General features: G+C 32.8%; 1 protein-coding gene across 1 annotated transcript in view; it reads left to right on the top strand.

Moving 5' to 3' along the window:
* The window catches only part of ASCC3 (activating signal cointegrator 1 complex subunit 3), a 307,241-nt gene that overhangs the window by 18,016 nt on the left and 270,522 nt on the right, over window positions 1-18,703 (top strand). The window contains 4 exon segments of the mRNA XM_051997447.1: window positions 13,897-14,014; window positions 15,230-15,437; window positions 16,362-16,503; window positions 17,097-17,222. Coding sequence (XP_051853407.1) covers window positions 13,897-14,014; window positions 15,230-15,437; window positions 16,362-16,503; window positions 17,097-17,222 — 594 coding nt within the window.

Raw genomic sequence — 18,703 nt, 5'->3', positions numbered from 1 at the left:
TGCTGGATAAGTTATTCTTGGCTAGAAGCCTATTTTATATCCTTTGCTTTCTGGAATGTATCATATTTTAGGATTTCTATACCTTTTTAGTTATAACTCCTAAATTGTGAGTGATCTTAACTGAGGCTCTTCAGTGCTTTAATTTGTTCTTTCTGGATGCTTGCAATATTTTTTCTTTGACCTGAAAGCTTTGGATTTGGGATATTAAATTCCTTTTCCACTTTGTGGACAGTTTTCATTTAAGATTTCTTGACATATGATGACTACACTTTTTTTGAAGTAGTCCAGTGAGATTGTGACATTTTACCTTCTGGATCTGTTTTTTAGGCCAGTTGTTTTCACTGTGTTTTCTATTCTTTTTCAATCTTTTTACTTTTTTTCTTTCAAATAGTTTGTTTTCTGTAGAGGGCCAGAACTCTGGAAAGGTATACCTGAAACATGGACAACAGGGTGCTTATAGTTAAGCACCTACTCAGTGTGATTGATGGTATAATAGTTCTCTTGTTAAACATATACTTAATGTGATATAATGATGTCATCATTCTAGTTGACATATACTTAGTGTGATATGGTGATGTAATGGTCACAGTTGGCACATACTCAGTTGCTATAGTGATGTAATCGTACTGAGGTATTTAAGGATCGAGAGACCTGGGAACTGAGAGTCTCAGATACAGACATATAGAAGGCTTCAGACTCCAGATTCCAGATTCCAGACTCTTTGACCAGCCTCATGGTGGTTCTCCTACCTTCATTATTTCTCCACCTAAAGACCAAGGTTCATCCAGAAATTGTGGTGTTCTCTTCTTTTTTATAATATAATGGTTCTCTCTGAGAGCAAGTTTCTTGGGGAGGTTTTCTGGAGGTAGCCTTAGTTTCACTTCAAATGCATCCAGGAGTTAAAATCCAGTCCTTTATTGTGTCCTTCAAAGTCTTGAGCTTCAGCCCCTGGCTCCCTCCAAATGTCTCCAGCCAGCATAAAGGTGGAATATGGAATGAATCTGTCTCTGCTTCCGAGAGTGGGCTTCTGTCCCTGACCCTGAGAGCTTCTTGCCTATATGCTGTACACTTGAGTACACACCAATCATTATATCACTGGGAAACCATTCTTTTTTGTAGGATTAAATCAATTCTAAACTAGATTTAAACATTGTCTCCTCAATTCCACTTAGTACCTTGTTTCAAGTTCTGGCTCATAACATCTCCTTGTAGGATCAGATCAATCATACTGAACCATGCTAAATTATATAACTATTGTCTCAATCAATTCTAATGACTTAACACTTTGTAAGGATTCCAACATCTCCTGCTTTCTTTTGATTTAGAACATAAGGAGGTCATGTCCTCCCTGACTTCTCAAGGAGGTGAGACCCCCCCCCCCAAAAAAAAAAAAAAAAAAAAGTTGATCTCACCTTCCCTGACTGCTCAAAAAAGAAGTGAAAATACCATAAAAAGAAGATGGTCACACCCTCCCTGACATCTCAGGAAGGGAGATGAAAACACCAAAGGAAATGGGAAATCAAAACAGATTAGCGGGTTTCTGAAGAGGCTCATTTGAAACAGGTATACATAAATCCATCAATATGGGAGGCATTACACATAATTATATAAGCACATACAATATAACATAGGTTAGTAGTAATGTAACAAATAACATGAATCAACATGAGAATTTATACATGTTCATAAGTCCTAGAAATAGTCCAAAAGGAATCAATTGTCCATCAGTTCATGTGCCAGGAATCCAATAATACCTGTAAGCTTTGAAATACTGCATTAGTCTCATCAACAGTTTTTCATCTCAGGGAATCCAGTGATTCCTGGTGGTTTTTCAAGTCCTTGAAACAGTCTCATCTTGTGTTAGGGAATCCAATGATTCCTAAAGATTTTAAAGTTCTTTTAACAGTCTCATTGTCAGCCATGCTCTTTCAGTGTCAAATGTTTCTTAAATCTTCTCCTTTGTTCTGAGGTTTTTCTCTTTTTCTGTTTCTCTCTGATGAACAAGGCGAATATGGCTTGTTGGCACCCATCTGATTCCTTCTCCATCTGTAGAAATACAAGCAAACTCTCTTCCCCAAGCAATTAACCTATCTAATTCCCTTCTATTTACCACTTTTGGGATTTCTCCTCATGGCAATTACATTGGAGCTATTTGCACTGGACAGTGCCCTGTTGGGTTAAAGGGCCTGTATTCTCTCCAACTGTAATCCCTTGATGCTATCTCATTGCTTTTCTGTTGGTTGATCATGTAATCTCTTTGTGCCATGTGATTACTTTTAGGCTGATTGATCACATCAGAGTCCTGACCTTCTAAAGACTCTCTTGGTATAAGCTGCCATCATGCCCCCCCTGTCTTTTGATTGATATCTTGGGGCTGAGCCCTGCCTCTCATTTCCCTGTGTCAATCTACATTCAGAGGCCTCAGTTACATTTTGGACATGGAGTTTTAGGTTTTATTCTCTCACCCTGCCCTCTCATTGTCTCTCTATTTGCATTGGGCTCTCAAATGTCCAACTTTTCCACACTGAAAACATCTACGAGTTTCTCTAGAAGTCCCTTGCCAAGAGGGACCCTGTCTTTCCATGTTCATCATAGTTTGGGTATAATAAGCATTTGTACTCACTGTGGCACAGTGTCTTATGATCTCCTCTAAAGGAGCATCTTTGTCTAGTCCCTTTATAATTCTTTTGCAAACCTCATAGGCATTTTCCTTAGGTAGATGTCTGGTCATTATTTCTGTAGCTGCATTATCTCCAATGATTTCTATGACAGTTGTTTGCAAATGTTCCACAAAATCAGCAAAACGTTCATTGGGACCTTGCTCTATTTTTGTGAAGGCTTCCTCTCAATCTTTTTGTTCTGGGAGGGAACCCAAGCTTTTATTGCAGCCTTAGAAATTTGCTCATACACTGTTATGGGATAATAAATCTGTTTTGAATTCTCTTCCATACTGACCTTCACCAGCTAGTTGGTCAAAAGCGATTTGTACAATAGCTCCTGTTTGTCTATTGTGTTGGGTTTGAATCCTACATAATTCGTGATACTCTGAAAGCCACAACAAGATTTGTCCTGGTTCTAAACATGTCCTAGCTATGGATTTCCAATCATTGGGGGTTAAGATTTCATAAGACAAATTATCTAGTAACATCTTAACATAAGATGATGTAGCCCCATAAAGAGTGCAGCCCTTTTTCAAATCTTAATTTTTTCCAAATCAAAAGGAGTCTGTCTTCTCCCTTTTTGACCTGAAGAGTCAAACTCTTCAATCATAGGATATGCATTTATAAAATCAGATACATCTTCTCTTTCATTTTTTGCCTTAATTAATGCCTTTTCTAATCTTGTTATATTCCGCTTCACAGGAGATGCTGATTGTGTTTCTGCCTCTCCTTCTCCTCCTTTTTCCTCCACCCATTAAGGGTTAATTGAGGGGGGAGGGTCATGAGATGAGGAATGATCTAATTTCTCCTGCTGTGAAGTACCACACTCAAAATTGTACTTAACTCCATTCTTATCTTAATTTTTCCTCCTTTTCCCCTAGTTTTGGCACCTCTCCCTCCTATTCTTTCTTCTTTTTCCTCATTCTAACACTTATATAATTTCCTAAAGTCAGTTGTATTAAATTATATGTATTAAGTGTGTCTTTGGAAATTGAGTCAGGTCCATTTGTATTGTAGAATGGACAAAGATCCTCTCCTAATTTCTACTTGTCTAGATCCAATTCTTTTTCCATAGAGAAACAAGGACATATGTACTTTACAGTTTCTTAAAGTTCAGTGATCTGCTCCAAAATTATAATCAAACCTTGGCTTTTCATAACCTTGACAATGCTCTCTAAACATTTTCCTTGAACAGAAACAGAAGGCTGTTTTCTAAATATCTGTACCATCTTAGCTGAAATTCTACTTTTAACTCTTTTAACAAAATTTCTTTGTCGTACTTACCCTAATTTCTGGGTTGAGAGACTTTTCCATTTGATCAGGATCAGAGACTTTTCCACTGAGATCAGGATCTGAGATCAGGGACCCGTCAGTCCCACATTCAGGCACAAAAATGTGGTGTTCTCTTCTTTTTTTAATAATATAATGGTTCTCTCTGAAAATAGGTTTCTTGGGGAGTTTTCTGGAGGCAGCCTTAGTTTCAGTTCAAAGTAATAATCACTTCAAATGCAGCCAGGAGTTAAAATCTAGTCCTTTATCGTGTCTTTCAAAGTCTTGAGCTTCAGCCCCTGGCTCCCTCCAAATGTCTCCAGCCAGCACAAAAGTGGAATATGGAATGAATCTGTGTCTCTGCCTCTGAGAGTGGGCTTCTGTCCCTAGTCCTGAGAGCTTCTTGCCTATATGCTGTACACTGAGTACACACCAATCATTATATCACAGGGAAATCATTCTTTGTTGTAGGATTAAATCAATTCTAAACTGGATTTAAATATTGTCTCTTCAATTCCACTTAGTACCTTGTTTCAAGTTCTAGCCCATAGCACCTCCTTTTGGATAAGATCAATCATACTGAACCATGCTAAATTATATAACTATTGTCTCTATCAATTCTAATGACTTAACACTTTGTAAGGATTCTAACAAGAAATCCTTTGGGAAGCTAGCCCAGACATTACAGTTTTCTTTTCCACTTATTTTTTTCATAGTTCTCATTTCTTTTCAATTTTTTCTCCAGTACCCCTCTTTTTAATGTATACTTAATAGTATTTTTTTCCAGTTACATGTAAAAATAGTTTTCAATATTCATACTTGAAAAATTTTGAGCTCCAAAAGTTTTTCCCCTTTCTTCTATCCTTTTTCTCTTCCCTTTCCAAGACAGCATAAAATCTGATCTAGATTATATATGTAAAATCATGTTAAACACATTTCCACATTAGTCATATTGTAGAAGAAGATTCCAAACAGAAGGAGAAAACCATGAGGTAAAAAAAAAAAAAAAGACAAAAACAACTAAAATGTGAAATTAGTATGCTTTTATCTGCATTCAGATTCGGATGTGGTCAGCATTTTTCATCACGAGTCCCTTAGAATTGCTTTGGATCATTATATTGCTGAAAAGAGCTAAGTCTGTAACAGTTAATCACTGCATAGTGTTGCTGTTACAGTGAACAATGTTCTGGTTCTGCTTACTTTATTCAGTATTAGGGCATGTAAGTCATTCCAGGTTTTTCTAAAATCTGCCTGTTCATCCTTATAAAACAATAGTTTTCCATCACATTCATGTGAAATTTGTTCAGCCATTCCCCAATTGATGGACATCCCCTCGGTTTCTATTCTTTGCCACCACAAAAAGCTGCTATGATTATTTTTGTATATGTGGGCTTTTAAAAATGATTTCTTTGGAATTCAGACTTAGTATTGATATTGCTGGATCAAAACCTTTGGGGCATGGTTTCAATTTGTTCTCCATAATGCAATCATTCTGATCCAACTATCAGTTCACAACTCCGCCAAGAATGCAATAGTATACCAATTTCCCCAAATCTCCAACATTTATTATTTTTTTGTTTTTGCCATATGAGATGATATCTCAGAGTTTAATTTGTATTTCTCTAATCTTATTTTATTTTTTTATTTCATTTCATTTCATTTATTTATTTATTTTTTTAACTGAGGTAATTGAGGTTAAGTGACTTGCCCAGGGTCACACAGCTAGGAGGTGTTAAATGTCTGAGGCCAGATTTTTACTCAGGTCCTCCTGACATCAGGGCTGGTACTAACCACTACACCATCTAGCTGCCCCTCTAATCGTATTTTATAAAAATTTTGAACTTCCAGAAAAAAAACTTTTTCTTCATCTCTTTTATACCTTCTAATTAAATTTGTGCCCAGGCTTTGCTTATCAATATTTTGAATCACTTATATCTTATGCATCCCTCTCACCATAAATGTTTGTTCTTGCTGTTGTTGTTTGCTCATTCTTCTAATGTGCTTCTTTGGACTTGATGGTACTTCTGGGCTCTACCTACTTCTTGAGGGAAGATCTGGGCTGCTTCTATTGCTACTTTCTTGGAGTATAGAGTTATAGAATGTTTTGTTTTTTTTCAGGACCTCAGGGACAACTTACTCTGCAGATCTTTTAAGCTTCCAGTGCTTCTAAAGTATTGTGATCTATGGCAAAGTTTTGATTACTGATCACTGCCCCCTTGTCTGAACTCTGCAAGTTCCTCACCTGAGTTTAGTTCTGAGCAATAGTAGACTGTTGTTGACCTTAGCTCTTATTTGCCATCTGGGAATCTCTGCTGGTTCAAAGTGATAGAATTGTAATAGTCTTTTGAACTGTAATTCTTATCCTGGTTGCAGCTTCAGAATGAGTTAGAACTTGGAAATGAGACCATGCTCTGCTCTTGGAGGGCTGAACCATAGAGCTGCTTCTAAATTCATTTCTTGGTACACCACTTAGGGCCTATACTTGCCTCTTGTATAGAATTCTATTTGAAGGCACACTCTCCAACTATTACTCTCTATCTCTCAGCATTCCTTATGCCTTGCCATTCTGTCTTAGATTTGTGAGCAAGAACCAGATAGTAGATTGCCAGTTGACACCCTTCAAGAGGTCACTCCTAGTATAGGTTTATGTCCATTGCCTCTTTATGTCCAATGCATAACCTCCCTCTCCTCTGGATGTACTTTAAGAAGCCCTCAGATTCTACCCAGACTTCTTCCCCAATGTCTTACCAACATCTTTATCTTCTTCTGCTGACTTGGACTAGAGAAATAATTCACTGTGATTATTTTTTCTTAGGTTTACTCATTGGGATTTATTTTGATGTGATTTCTTGATCTGTTTGGAGTAGATTTTTTTCCTTCTGGGGGGAAGAGCTCTTTGTATTTCTTCTTGCTACTCCGCCGTCATGACTCAGCTCTGTTGTCAGGAGAAATTTTTAGTTTTGTTAATTTCAGCTAACAGGACATTTTAAATGATTTCTGTTTGTGATGTAGTGCTGATAGCAATGATCATGCAATTTTTCTTAATAGCTTAGCTTGCTTCAGAGAGGCCCTTTATATTACCATATTTGACCTATCTAAAAAGTACATTTTCCTCCCTAATTGCTGTCAGAATTCTGTTGTTAAGTTTTTGTGATAAGAAATTATTTCTTTATTATCTTTACTAACTATTTATTTCTTTATTATTTTTACTAACTCTTCTCTTGGACATCATTTCATTTTCTATTTCCTTACCAACCCATTTCTCGATACTAAACAGTTGTCATTCTCTCTATGTATATAATAAAGTTAGAAAATGGAGCTAAATACTTGGTTTTAAACCCAGTTTTGTTGGAATTTTTTCATTTATTGAAGGATATTTAGTGATGAAATGATATGAGGAATAGAACACGAGTTGAGGATAAATTATTCAAATCAAAAAAGATGTTTTGTTAGTGATCTTTGAAGTGTGAATGATAGAACTTCAAATGTATAATAATGATAAATAATAATATTTAGCATTTATATAATGCTTTAAAGTTTGCAAAGTACTTTATAAATATTATCTCATTTGATCCTTATAGCGACCTTGTTAAAGAGGTGTTATATTATCTTCATTTTATAGACAAGAAAACTTAGGCAGGCAGAGTGACTTGTCTAAATTAACATAGCTGGTTGAAGCTGTATTTGAATTCAAGTCTACCACCACTTGGCTCCTACTACTTTATAAATAAATGTGTATGAATCAGTTGGGCTAATTGGGCTTGGAATTGGGAATTCCAGCTGTCGCTTACAAAAATTATGTGACCTTAGGAATTAAATTCTTAAATTCTCTGGACTGCACTTCATTTGTAAAAATGTTGACTTAAGGGTTGTGTTAGACATTTTCTAATGTTTTTTTTAGCCCTGGAATTCTGTGTTAATCTTTTAAGTTTTAAAAATTCTGTTATTTTCCTTTTTTCTTTTAATTTTTAGTTATATTCCTTTTCAAGAGACATTTTTTTCCCCTTAAAATTTACTACATTGACATGGAGATTTATTCTGATTGTTAAATGGTGTCTACTAAAATATTTTGCTTTTGTAATAATTGTTGATTTCAACTGAGATCAGCCTGGATATGGCTCTCTTTAATAGTGAGATGATGCAGGTCAGTTCCAATAGTCTTTTGATGAAGAGAGTCATTTGCATTCAGAAAGAGGAAAGTGTTCTTTTCCTCCACAGAAAGGAACTGTGAATCACAACAGTATTTTCACTCTTTTTTGTTGTTGTTTGCTTGCATTTTGTTTTCTTTCTAAATGATTTTTCAGTTTTAAGATTTAACCTCTCCTTCCTTTCCTCCCTTCCTTCCTTCCTTCCTTCCTTCTTTCCTTCCTTCCTTCCTTCCTTCCTTGTTTTTTATTGACAAAACATATGCATGGATAATTTTTCAACATTGACCTTGCAAATACTTCTGTTCTAACTTTTCTCCTCCTTCCCTCCAACCTCTCCCCTAACTGGAAGGTAGTCCCATACATGTTAAATATGTTCAAGTATATGTTAAATACAATATATGTATGCATATTTATACAGTTGTCTTGCTACATAAGAAAAATCGGATTTAGAAAGAAGATAAAAATAATCTGGGAAGAAAAACAAAAATGCAAACAATAACCGAAAGAGTGTAAATGCTATGTTGTGGTCCACACTCATTTTCCATTGTTCTTTTGCTGGGTATAGCTGGTTCTGTTTATTACTGATCAGTTGGAACTGATTTGGATGCTTTTATTGTTGAAGATAGCCACTTCCATCAGAATTGATCCTCATACAGTGTTGTTGTTGAAGTATATAATGATCTCCTGGTTCTGCTCATTTCACTTAGCATCAGTTCATGTAAGTCTCTCTGTATTCATCCTGCTGTTTAAAAGATTTAACTTTTAAAAGGATTTTATTTGCCCCTCATAAAATTGAATCTTAGATAATTGTTTGGTGGGGGATGGTATATTCCCTGATAACATCTGTGTGTTGCCTTTTATTTTATTTAAGCTCTCTGGATTTATATTGTAGTTAACTAAACATAATTTTAAAAGATGAACATATTTTCATCTGCTTAGTTTTCCTTTACTGACCTTTTCTAACTGATAATGCAGTACAGGAGAATTTGGTTGGGTAATTGGGAGTCCATTGTTGACTAGTTCTGTATAGTTTTTCTTCTCTTCAATAGTGACATATGTTTTAAATGATCATATGTATTTTTCCATTTTATGCCTTGATATTAATTATTAGGAGGCTATTGAATGTGGGTATTGCTGTTATGAATTTTAGGGAATCTCATATAATTTTGACATAAAAATCATATCATGTAAGAGACTTTAAGACGACATTTTATTTTATTAGGTCTAATGTGTTTTTGTAGTCAGGAATCAAGAAACACAGTGGGATCTTGTATTCTCCAAGTCTTCTCATCATTTATGTAATAATAAAGGTGTGTTCTGCTATGAAATGTTTCCTTTGAAAGCTGCTTGTCCCTTCCTAACACCTTTGTCTGAGATGCTCTAGGTGTCAGTACATCATTGTCATAAAATATTGACAAAAAAGTAGGCACAAGGATAGGTATGGATAGTCTCTCAATTAGCCTTTTTTTTTCCCCTTTAATATAATAAAATCCAAGGATTTTTTTTTTTCATTTTATACCTTTGATATCCTTACTTCCTTAAAATACTTTTGGAGTTAGTATTATTCTTAGTGTTCTCAAAATTATGTCTTCTTTGTCATAGACCTCTGTGAATACTTTGTTTGGTCTGATTACTTTTCTATTTTTCATTTCTTTACTATTATTTGAATGGTTAAGTATTTTTTGAAGCAAAAATTTCTAAAATTGTTACTCTGGAGAATTTACTAGAGGAATAGGAAATTTATAAAATACATTTGTTCTTAATTTGTTTTGGTAGACATTTGATTAAATGTTTTTAGGTTCCAGACACTGTGCTAGGAATTAGGGATACAAAAGGAATGAATGAAATAATTTCTACTTATAAAGGGGAATCAAGTGAAAAACTCATTTCCATTGCCAGTGAACCATTATTCCTTAATGGTACTTCAAGAAAATTTTCTCATTATCTTGAACCTAAACTTTTTAAAGAGACAAAATTATCTAGGTTCCATGAAACATTAATAGAAAATATTAGAAAAGGTTTAAATCATTTTTATAATATATTTTAGGAATAATGCACTGATTAAAGAGGAATAATATGCTTATTAAAATTTTTCCTGCATGTAATACAAAAATTTACTTTTAAAAATTTGTATTAGAAGAATTTAAAATGGTATCATTATTGATTTTCTGCTTATAAAATAAGGTTCTTGAGGACAGGGACTCTCTTGCTTTTTGTTTTTCTATGTTGTATTTAATAGTAATTCCTTAGCAAATATTTTAAAAATTCATTTATTCATTTCCAAATGATTCAGCCTCAATATTTCATTATCTAAGAACCATATTTTTTGTATTTCTTTCTAAACCTATATGGTTCTGAAAATCTTGGAATTTCAAGATGGTTTAAATTTATGAAAACTGGACTCAAGGAATTTAAAAATTATTTAGTTTCCCCATCCCGATTTAGTTGCAACTCTTCTTTGCTTCTTATCACATAATATATTATCCCTTAAAAGAATTCTGAGTTTACTTTTAATACTCCTGCAGAGTTATAGCCTAAGATTTCTTTATCTCTAAGTTTGTTAATTTACTTGTGGTACTTTGTTATTTTATCTGTGTGGAAGTTACTTATCTGGCCCTCAGTCTCTTTATCTTTAAAAGATAGTAGTTAGAATATTTGACTCCTATGGTCCCAGTTCTAGATCTGTATTCTTTTTATCTTAATATCTTTGGGTATGCTTTTGAGGAAACAAAAATAAAAATAAAAATTAAACAATCACCTTGATCATGTCTTCTTTGTAATAAACTTTAACATTTTATTTGCTGGGTGCAATGGAAAATTGATTTTATTAATTATATTGCTTTAGTATAAAATTTAAATAAAGATGTTAAATTGAAGATATTTCAAAACCAAAATGATTTTATTGCTCTATATTCTAATTTATTGTGTTTTAATTATCCTCATTAGGCCTGTTCATATGTTAGTGTCAAATTACAAACTTTGTGACTTTTCAGTTTAGTTTTAATAAATATAGAAACTGAAGCCAATGGAAAAAAAAGTAATGGGCTGCATAAAATGCTTTGTTTTCTACAAAATGAGGATAGAAAAGAATACCATATATATTTTCTAAATAGAAGTATTCCTGAATGAATACAGTGACTTTGTGGGTGCCAAACAGGAAAAAAAAAAAGGGTAAACTTGCTATTTAGCTAGATTAATTTTCTTTTTCTTCTGCATTTTTCTGTTACTTCAGTAAAATCAAAGTATTGAGTTTCTGTGAGGAAATTTTAAATATCATCACAAAAAAAAAAAAGAATTATATCTTACTTGACCTGAAATGATTTGTTGCTAATATAGGAATGACTTCAAAATCAGTTGTTTGTGTAGTACATTTCTTTGTTACTGGAAAGATAAAAACCTTATTTTTCTGTATTGTTCAGCCTTTAGTTGATCTAGTCAAACAAGAATCCTAAATAAATGTGAGGAAAGGGCAGTCAAGACTTTGAGGAGAATACCATATTAAAGTTATATCATATAATGAATATTTCATTCTGTTAAGAAATCCTTGTAGTTTTTTAGCGCATTGTTTGTATTGTAGAAACAATTGGTTTTGAATCCAGTGCAGTGCCATACATATAACAGACGCTGTCATAGCCTGTTTTATCTTGGCAAGCACAGATATGGAAGAGAATCAAAAGAAGGTGAATTTTGATTGTGATTTAGTCTGCTTTAACAGAGCAGTGGAATATTTGAAAGGCTTTTAGAATGTTATTTGTTGATTGTCATTGAAATAGTGTTAATGTCTTCTAAGGTTTGACTTTTATTGTCATGAAGAATGTGCTGTTCAAATATAACTAATTTTGTTTAAATAAATTCCATTTATGATTCTTTAAAAAATTGACCTATTTAAGTGGAATTTTAGTAGCGAAAAGAAAATGGTGCTACTGCATATTTCATTTAGATGATCTTTAGATCAGATAGAATTCATGTTAAAGAAACAAATGAATAAAGCATTTATTAAACACTTATTATGTATGATGATCAATTTCTGGTGGACGTGGATCTCTTCAACATTGAGATGATTCAAACCAGTTCCATTTGTGCAGTGATGAAGAGAGCCATCTACACCCAGAGAGAGAACCATGGGAACAGAGTGTGGAACACAACATAGCATTCTCACTCTCTCTGTTATTTGCTTGCATTTTGTTTTTCTTCTTAGTTTTTCTTTTTCTTCCTTCTTGATCTGATTTTTCTTGTGCAGCAAGATAACTGTATAAATATGTATACAAAAAATTGGATTTAACATGTATTTCAACATATTGAACATGTAGTGGACTACTGCCAGAGCTAGGGGAGGGAGTGGGGGAAAGGAGGGGAAAATTTGGAACAAAAGGTTTTGCAAGGGTCAATATTGAAAAAATTACCCATGCATATGTTTTGTAAATAAAAAGCTTTAATTAAAAAACAAGTTGGAAAAAAAAAAAAAGTACAAATAAAAAACAAGACAAACAAACAAACAAACAAACAGAATGTTTATTATGTGCCAGGTACCTGTTTTATATATAAAGGATACAAATAGAAAAATATAATAGTTCTCACATTCTAATGGGTGGGACGAACATATGGAAGGTTTCAACTACATGATGGACAGAAAAGCGTAATCTTTCTTTTATGTGATTTCCATTGATAAAATCATATCATTTTCTGATATTGACAATGTAACATTGTCCTATTGACATAATTGACAATGCTAAGGACTGATAGGGTTAGATTTAGACTTTAGAAAGAAAATACTTTAGTGTCTGTTTTGAGGATGGATTGGGAGAGAAAACTTTGGGAAGGGAGGCTTTAGTAGGAAGTAATTAAAATAATCCAAGATAGAGAAATGAGAATCTGAATTGTACAGAGTATTATCTGTATGAGTGGAGATAAGTAGAAGTATGTGAGTGGATATAGAAATGAGAAGATTTGATGGATGTGGCATAAGAAAGTGAGGCACTGAGCATGACACCTAATATTTTGAACCTGAGTCACTGTAATGATGGTGGTACTCTTGGCAATAAAAAATGTATTTGGAAGCAAGATAGATTTGGGACAAAAAAAAAAAAAGAGTACATATAATGGAAACTTTAATAAAATTTTGTTGAATGAATCAACGAAAATTATGTACTTAATGGCAATCAACCTGGATTTCCCAGAATGCTGTTTCACGTATTGTGCCCTATTTTCCTCACAAATTACCAAAATCTTCTAGTCATTTTGATGTTTTAATAAGTCCCTCTGATTGGAGGACTGAAGGGAAGAACAGTAAACTACTCTTTAAGCCTTCTTTATACCGGGGTTAGAGTTTTCCAACAGCCTCTCCTCTTGGTCTTTGACTCTTTAAACATCATGTTCCTGGATGCTGAGTGTCCTCTATATGCACCCTTCACTTCTCTCCACTTGCCCTTTCAGAGAGTGACACAGTCTCTAGCAATCAGAATGTGAATGTTGGTTTCATTTTACTTTATCCCTTTCTGGTAGTTGTTTGGCTCCTGAAAAGTTACATAAAAGCCAGATTCTTTTGTTAAGTAAAGTCTGTGCATAAATTTAAATGTGAGAGAGAGAAGCTTGAGATTTTATAAAATGAAAAATAATTAATCAAACTTTTATATATGTTTTTCTTAAAGCAGGTTACTTGAATAATTTGATAATTTTAAGCTATATACAATTTCTGATTTTCATCTGCTTAATGGCAATTTCAGAGTGTGGATGAACTAGTCAAACCTTATATCTCTTGAGATATGGTATTGTTGTTGCAGTGATAGTAGTCTTTGTGTTTGTGTGTTTTTTTTTCTTAGTTATTTGAACTGCTAGGACCTGAGGGTTTTGAACTTATTGAGAAGCTCCTCCAAAACAGAGTTATAATTGTGGATAGATTTCTTTCATCAAATGATCATAAATTGCAAGCTCTTCAAGGTAAGATCATTTTACTCTTCATTTAGATAGAAATGAAATATTTGGTGTTAGCAGAAACTTTCTAATATAATAATACTTTACATGAAATAATGATTTATCATTGAATTTACTTCTTTTTACTTAGATTACATTGTGATCATGGTGTAAATCCTGTGGCATGCAAAACATAAATCATAACATGCATAGCGTACCATAATATGGTTCAAACCTGGAAGGGACATAAGGTGCCCAAGAGCTAAAAATTCCTTTTTTTTTTTTTTTTTTTAACAGAAAAGGAAATTAAGATCCAGAGATGTTAAGTGACTTATATAAGTCATACCAGTAACCAAGGCAACTGTTGTTATAATTGTGTAGTTTACGTTTTTGTAGCACTTAAAGGTTTGCAAAAGTACTCTCTGTATTTACATATATATACATATATATTTATATCGTATCACTGTGTATATAAATAAAAATACATGATCTCATTTGATCCCTTCACTAGCCTTATGATATATATCTCCATTATACAAATGAGGAAACTGAGGGCCACATAAATTAAGTCATTTGCTTAAGGATTCTCAAGTTAGTATAGAGCACGTATTTGAACCCATAACCATTGATTTCCAAATACAATTAATTCTCTTTCTAATGTAATGCCTCTTAACTAGTTTTACTGTTATTTGTACTTACTGGTCATTCATTGACCTCTCATCAGTTGTGGTTTTCCTTTTTATTGTTTTTTTTATTATAATGTTTTTTGAACAATGATTATATAGAATATCATTGAAGAGGGAAGGTTAAATTTTATAGATTGGACAAAATTATTATTGACCCTAAGTTGTATTTATATATTACACATATTTTGAGTAGAATTTAATGTAAAATGGTTGACTACACATTTTAGAATCTTGATATCTAAAAGTGAGACTCCCCCAAATTCTGAAGGGCTAACAATTAAACTGTTATAATTCATTTTATAAGGTTCTTTATTTTTTATGTACAGGCAGTCAGCACATGGTGACCATTAAATAAGCTTCCATTACATAAATGTTCTTCAAAGTGAGTGGTTGCAGTTGTATTCCTTATGCTAAATTTAAGTAATATTTCTTCACATTTTATTTTACTTTTCTTTTTGAGTGGAAAGAAATTGCTTGCATAAATAATAAGTAACCACACATGTCAGACAATACATTTCAAAAATTCCTTACATGCTTTTATGAATTTGTTTTGTAGACAATTGTAAAAAATTTTCTGCAGAAAATGCTAAACCTAATTATGGTTGTCAAGTCACTATTCAATCAGAACAAGAAAAGCAGTTAATGAAGCAGCATCGTCGGGAAGAAAAACGAATTGCCAGAAGAGAAAAAAGAGCAGGAGAAGATGGAGAAATTGGAGGGGAAGGGCTAATGTGCTTTGATCCTAAGGAGTTGAGGAGACAGAGGTAATAATAAAGGCCAGAAACTGATGAATGTGTATGCTAGTATATGCTTTTTCCTTTAGTTCCCTTTAATATTTTAAACATTTCCAATTTTACATTTTTCCCCCCCAGATACGGGATTTTTCTTTTTTCATGAAAAACTAATATTTTGGGATAGGAATGCAGTAGTCTGATTAATTACAGTCTTAGTTGTATCCATGTAGATTAATTTTAGAGGCAAACTATATTAACTTGAGATATATGAAACTTGTAGTAAATGTCTTAATAGTTTTTTTTTTTTTTCCTTCTTTAGATCGATGAATACTATTTCCCATGTTGTCATATAGTGGTAGAGGAGAGAAAAAAAAAATACACATAATCCATTAGTATCTAGAAATTGTATATATTGCTTATTTTTATTCTTGGTTTTTAAAATATAGAGACTCATAAACATGGAATTTTTATATGCCTCAGGATGAGGGGAATAAAAGTATAAATAACAATATTGTTTTTATTTATTAGGTTGGTGCTATCTAAAAATAGCATCTAAACTGTATTGTCATCTTATATTTTATTGATCATAAATTTTAGCCTCTTTATTGACACCTATACTAGTTTTAATTTATTTTCTTTGTTCTATCTTTTCTTTTCTTTTCTTTTTCTTTTTCTTTTTCTTTTTTTTTTTTGCTGAGGCAATTGGGATTAAGTGACTTGCCCAGGGTCACACAGCTAGGAAGTGTTAAGTGTCTGAGATCAGATTTGAACTCAGGTCCTCCTGACTTCAGGGCTGGTGCTCTATCCACTGTGCCATCTAGCTGCCTCATATTTTATTTTCTTTTGGTTTATAGAGATATTTGAAGTAATTATTTGTCCTAGTCATTTTGTTCCTCATTTTGTTGCAACATATATAATTGCCAACCTGGCATATGTGGTTTTTTTCCTTTGTAGGGAGATAGCACTTATGAATGCTCGAAGTGTGTCAGTTCTGAACAGACAGAGAGATGCAGATATTGAAAAAATTCATTATCCACATGTCTATGATTCCCAAGCTGAAGCCATGAAAACATCAGCATTCATTGGAGGTGCAAAGGTATGTGTTTGGTATATTACTTTTTTCAGTAATGCATCTTTTTGTAATAAAGAACATATTGCTACTGCTTCTTTTTTCCCCTGCTCCCACCCCCACGTCAATGATTATTGTCATAGATTATATTTGTTCACTTGTTTTACAAGTTTGTCTTTAATTTTGATAGTCTACAATAATTTCTTGTTGTCCAACTTTTAGTTTTTGTATGTTAGTAGGCCTACTGGGTAAGCGTCCTACTCCTTAGATATACTAATATTTTTTTTGAAAGCATTGTGTGATACAATAATAAATAAAAAAATTTAGAATTATGTACCTTAATAGTGTGCTGGGACTTAATTTAAAATTATTTAACTTTTGATAAATTATATGCCTTTTGTTATTTCCCTTCTTCCTCCATTTTCCTTGTTCACTTTACCACTAGTTGATCTATATTCTCTCCATTTCCCAACTGTATAGTGTTAATCTTAAATATATTTTAGCTGGATATGTTGTTTGATATTGTTGTGTTATAGGTAAGACTAGAATATAAACTATAGAACTTGTTAAGATGTTTTGATTTTAATCATTTGACATTAATTTTTTTTAAATATTAATAGATGCTTTTACCAGAAGGGATTCAAAGGGAGAACAATAAAATGTATGAAGAAATAAAAATTCCCCACAGTGAACCAATGCCAATAGGCTTTGAGGAAAAACCAGTTTTTATTAAAGACTTAGATGAGGTAAGAAAAACATTTCTTGTAGGATAGCTCATATTTTATAAAACCCTTTTAAAATAAATTGATATGCATTATAAATGATTTAAAAGCTTTTTCTAAGAGGCTATTTGTATATGTATGTATTTTATGTACCTGTAAGAATGAGTGATCTATTGTCTTTAAAAGACTATGGAATTTAATGGTATTACTGATTAGACCACAAAATATGTCATTCATTCTCTCACCTATACAAAATATCTAAATAAATAAGTTACGCAGATTTCTTTAACTTTAGAAATGTAAAATAGAATAAACTTTTAAAGTCAGTAACAAAAATTAGAATTCAACTTAATCTGACTATATATAGAAATAATTTTATTTGAAGCTATTATTTTGTTATTTTGTTAATAACTAATAATTATATATGAGGTATAGTTCTTAGATATTTTAGAACCCATTGTGATTGTTAAAGCTTTCAATATTTTTTTTAGCTTTTTATTTTCAAAATATATGTATAGTTTTCAACATTTACCCTTGCACAACCTTGAGTTCCAAATTTTTTCTCCCTCCCTTCCCTTTACCCACTGTCTTAGACAACAAGTAATCCAATATATGTCAAACATGAACAATTCCTCTGTATATATTTCCAATTTATCAGATAGTATTTCACTAAGGTTTTTTCCCCAATACAACATACTTGAGTGTTAATTCAATGATTAGAATATGATTGGCTTTTTTTTAAAAAAAGTGGCTAAAATGTCCATGCCTTTTCTGTCAATGTTAGGCATATACCCTAAGGAAGTTAGTAAAAACAGATTTCTGTAGGATAAGAGCTAAGGTTTATTTGGAACTGTGAAAATTATTGTAGTTGAGCACCTTCTTTGCAACTTAGAACATTGCCTAAAGCACTGAAAGGTTAAGTGACTTGTTTGTGGCCATATTATCAGAATTTCACAGTGATAGCAATTGAATTCAGATCTTCCTGTCTTTGAAGCCAGTTCTCTATCCTCTATGCTAATATTTAGCACTAACTATGTTGTACTAGCAGAGAACTTAAAAGTTATCCATTGATTGGAGAATGGTTAAACATGGTGTGATATTTGCATATAATGGAGTAGCTATGCTATAAGAAATAATAAATGTGATGAATACAGAGAAACATGGAAAGGTTTATATAAACTAACAGGTTGAAGTAGAAAGAAACAAAGCAGTATAAAAAGTAGAAATGGAAAAAAACAATAAAACAATTGAAATTAGTTATTGTGACATTATTCTGTCCAAGATTGTCCCCAAAGAAGAGATAAGACAGTGAACTCTCTGCTCCTTGCAGGGAATGGGAATTGTGGAGGAAGGGAGGAAGGTTAATAGGGGGAGTTGGGAGGGTACAGTATGGAAGAATGAGTCAGAATATCAATATGGGACACTATATATAGTGTTGGATTTGCTTGATATATTGTTTAATTTTATTGAATTGTTTTAAATCCCCCCTTTTAATTTATAATAAG

This window comes from Antechinus flavipes, chromosome 4, assembly GCF_016432865.1.
Source record: "Antechinus flavipes isolate AdamAnt ecotype Samford, QLD, Australia chromosome 4, AdamAnt_v2, whole genome shotgun sequence".
NCBI classification, from domain to species: Eukaryota; Metazoa; Chordata; class Mammalia; order Dasyuromorphia; family Dasyuridae; genus Antechinus; species Antechinus flavipes.
The sequence above is the reverse complement of the archived record's forward strand: the minus strand, read 5'-3'. Positions and strand labels throughout refer to the sequence as shown.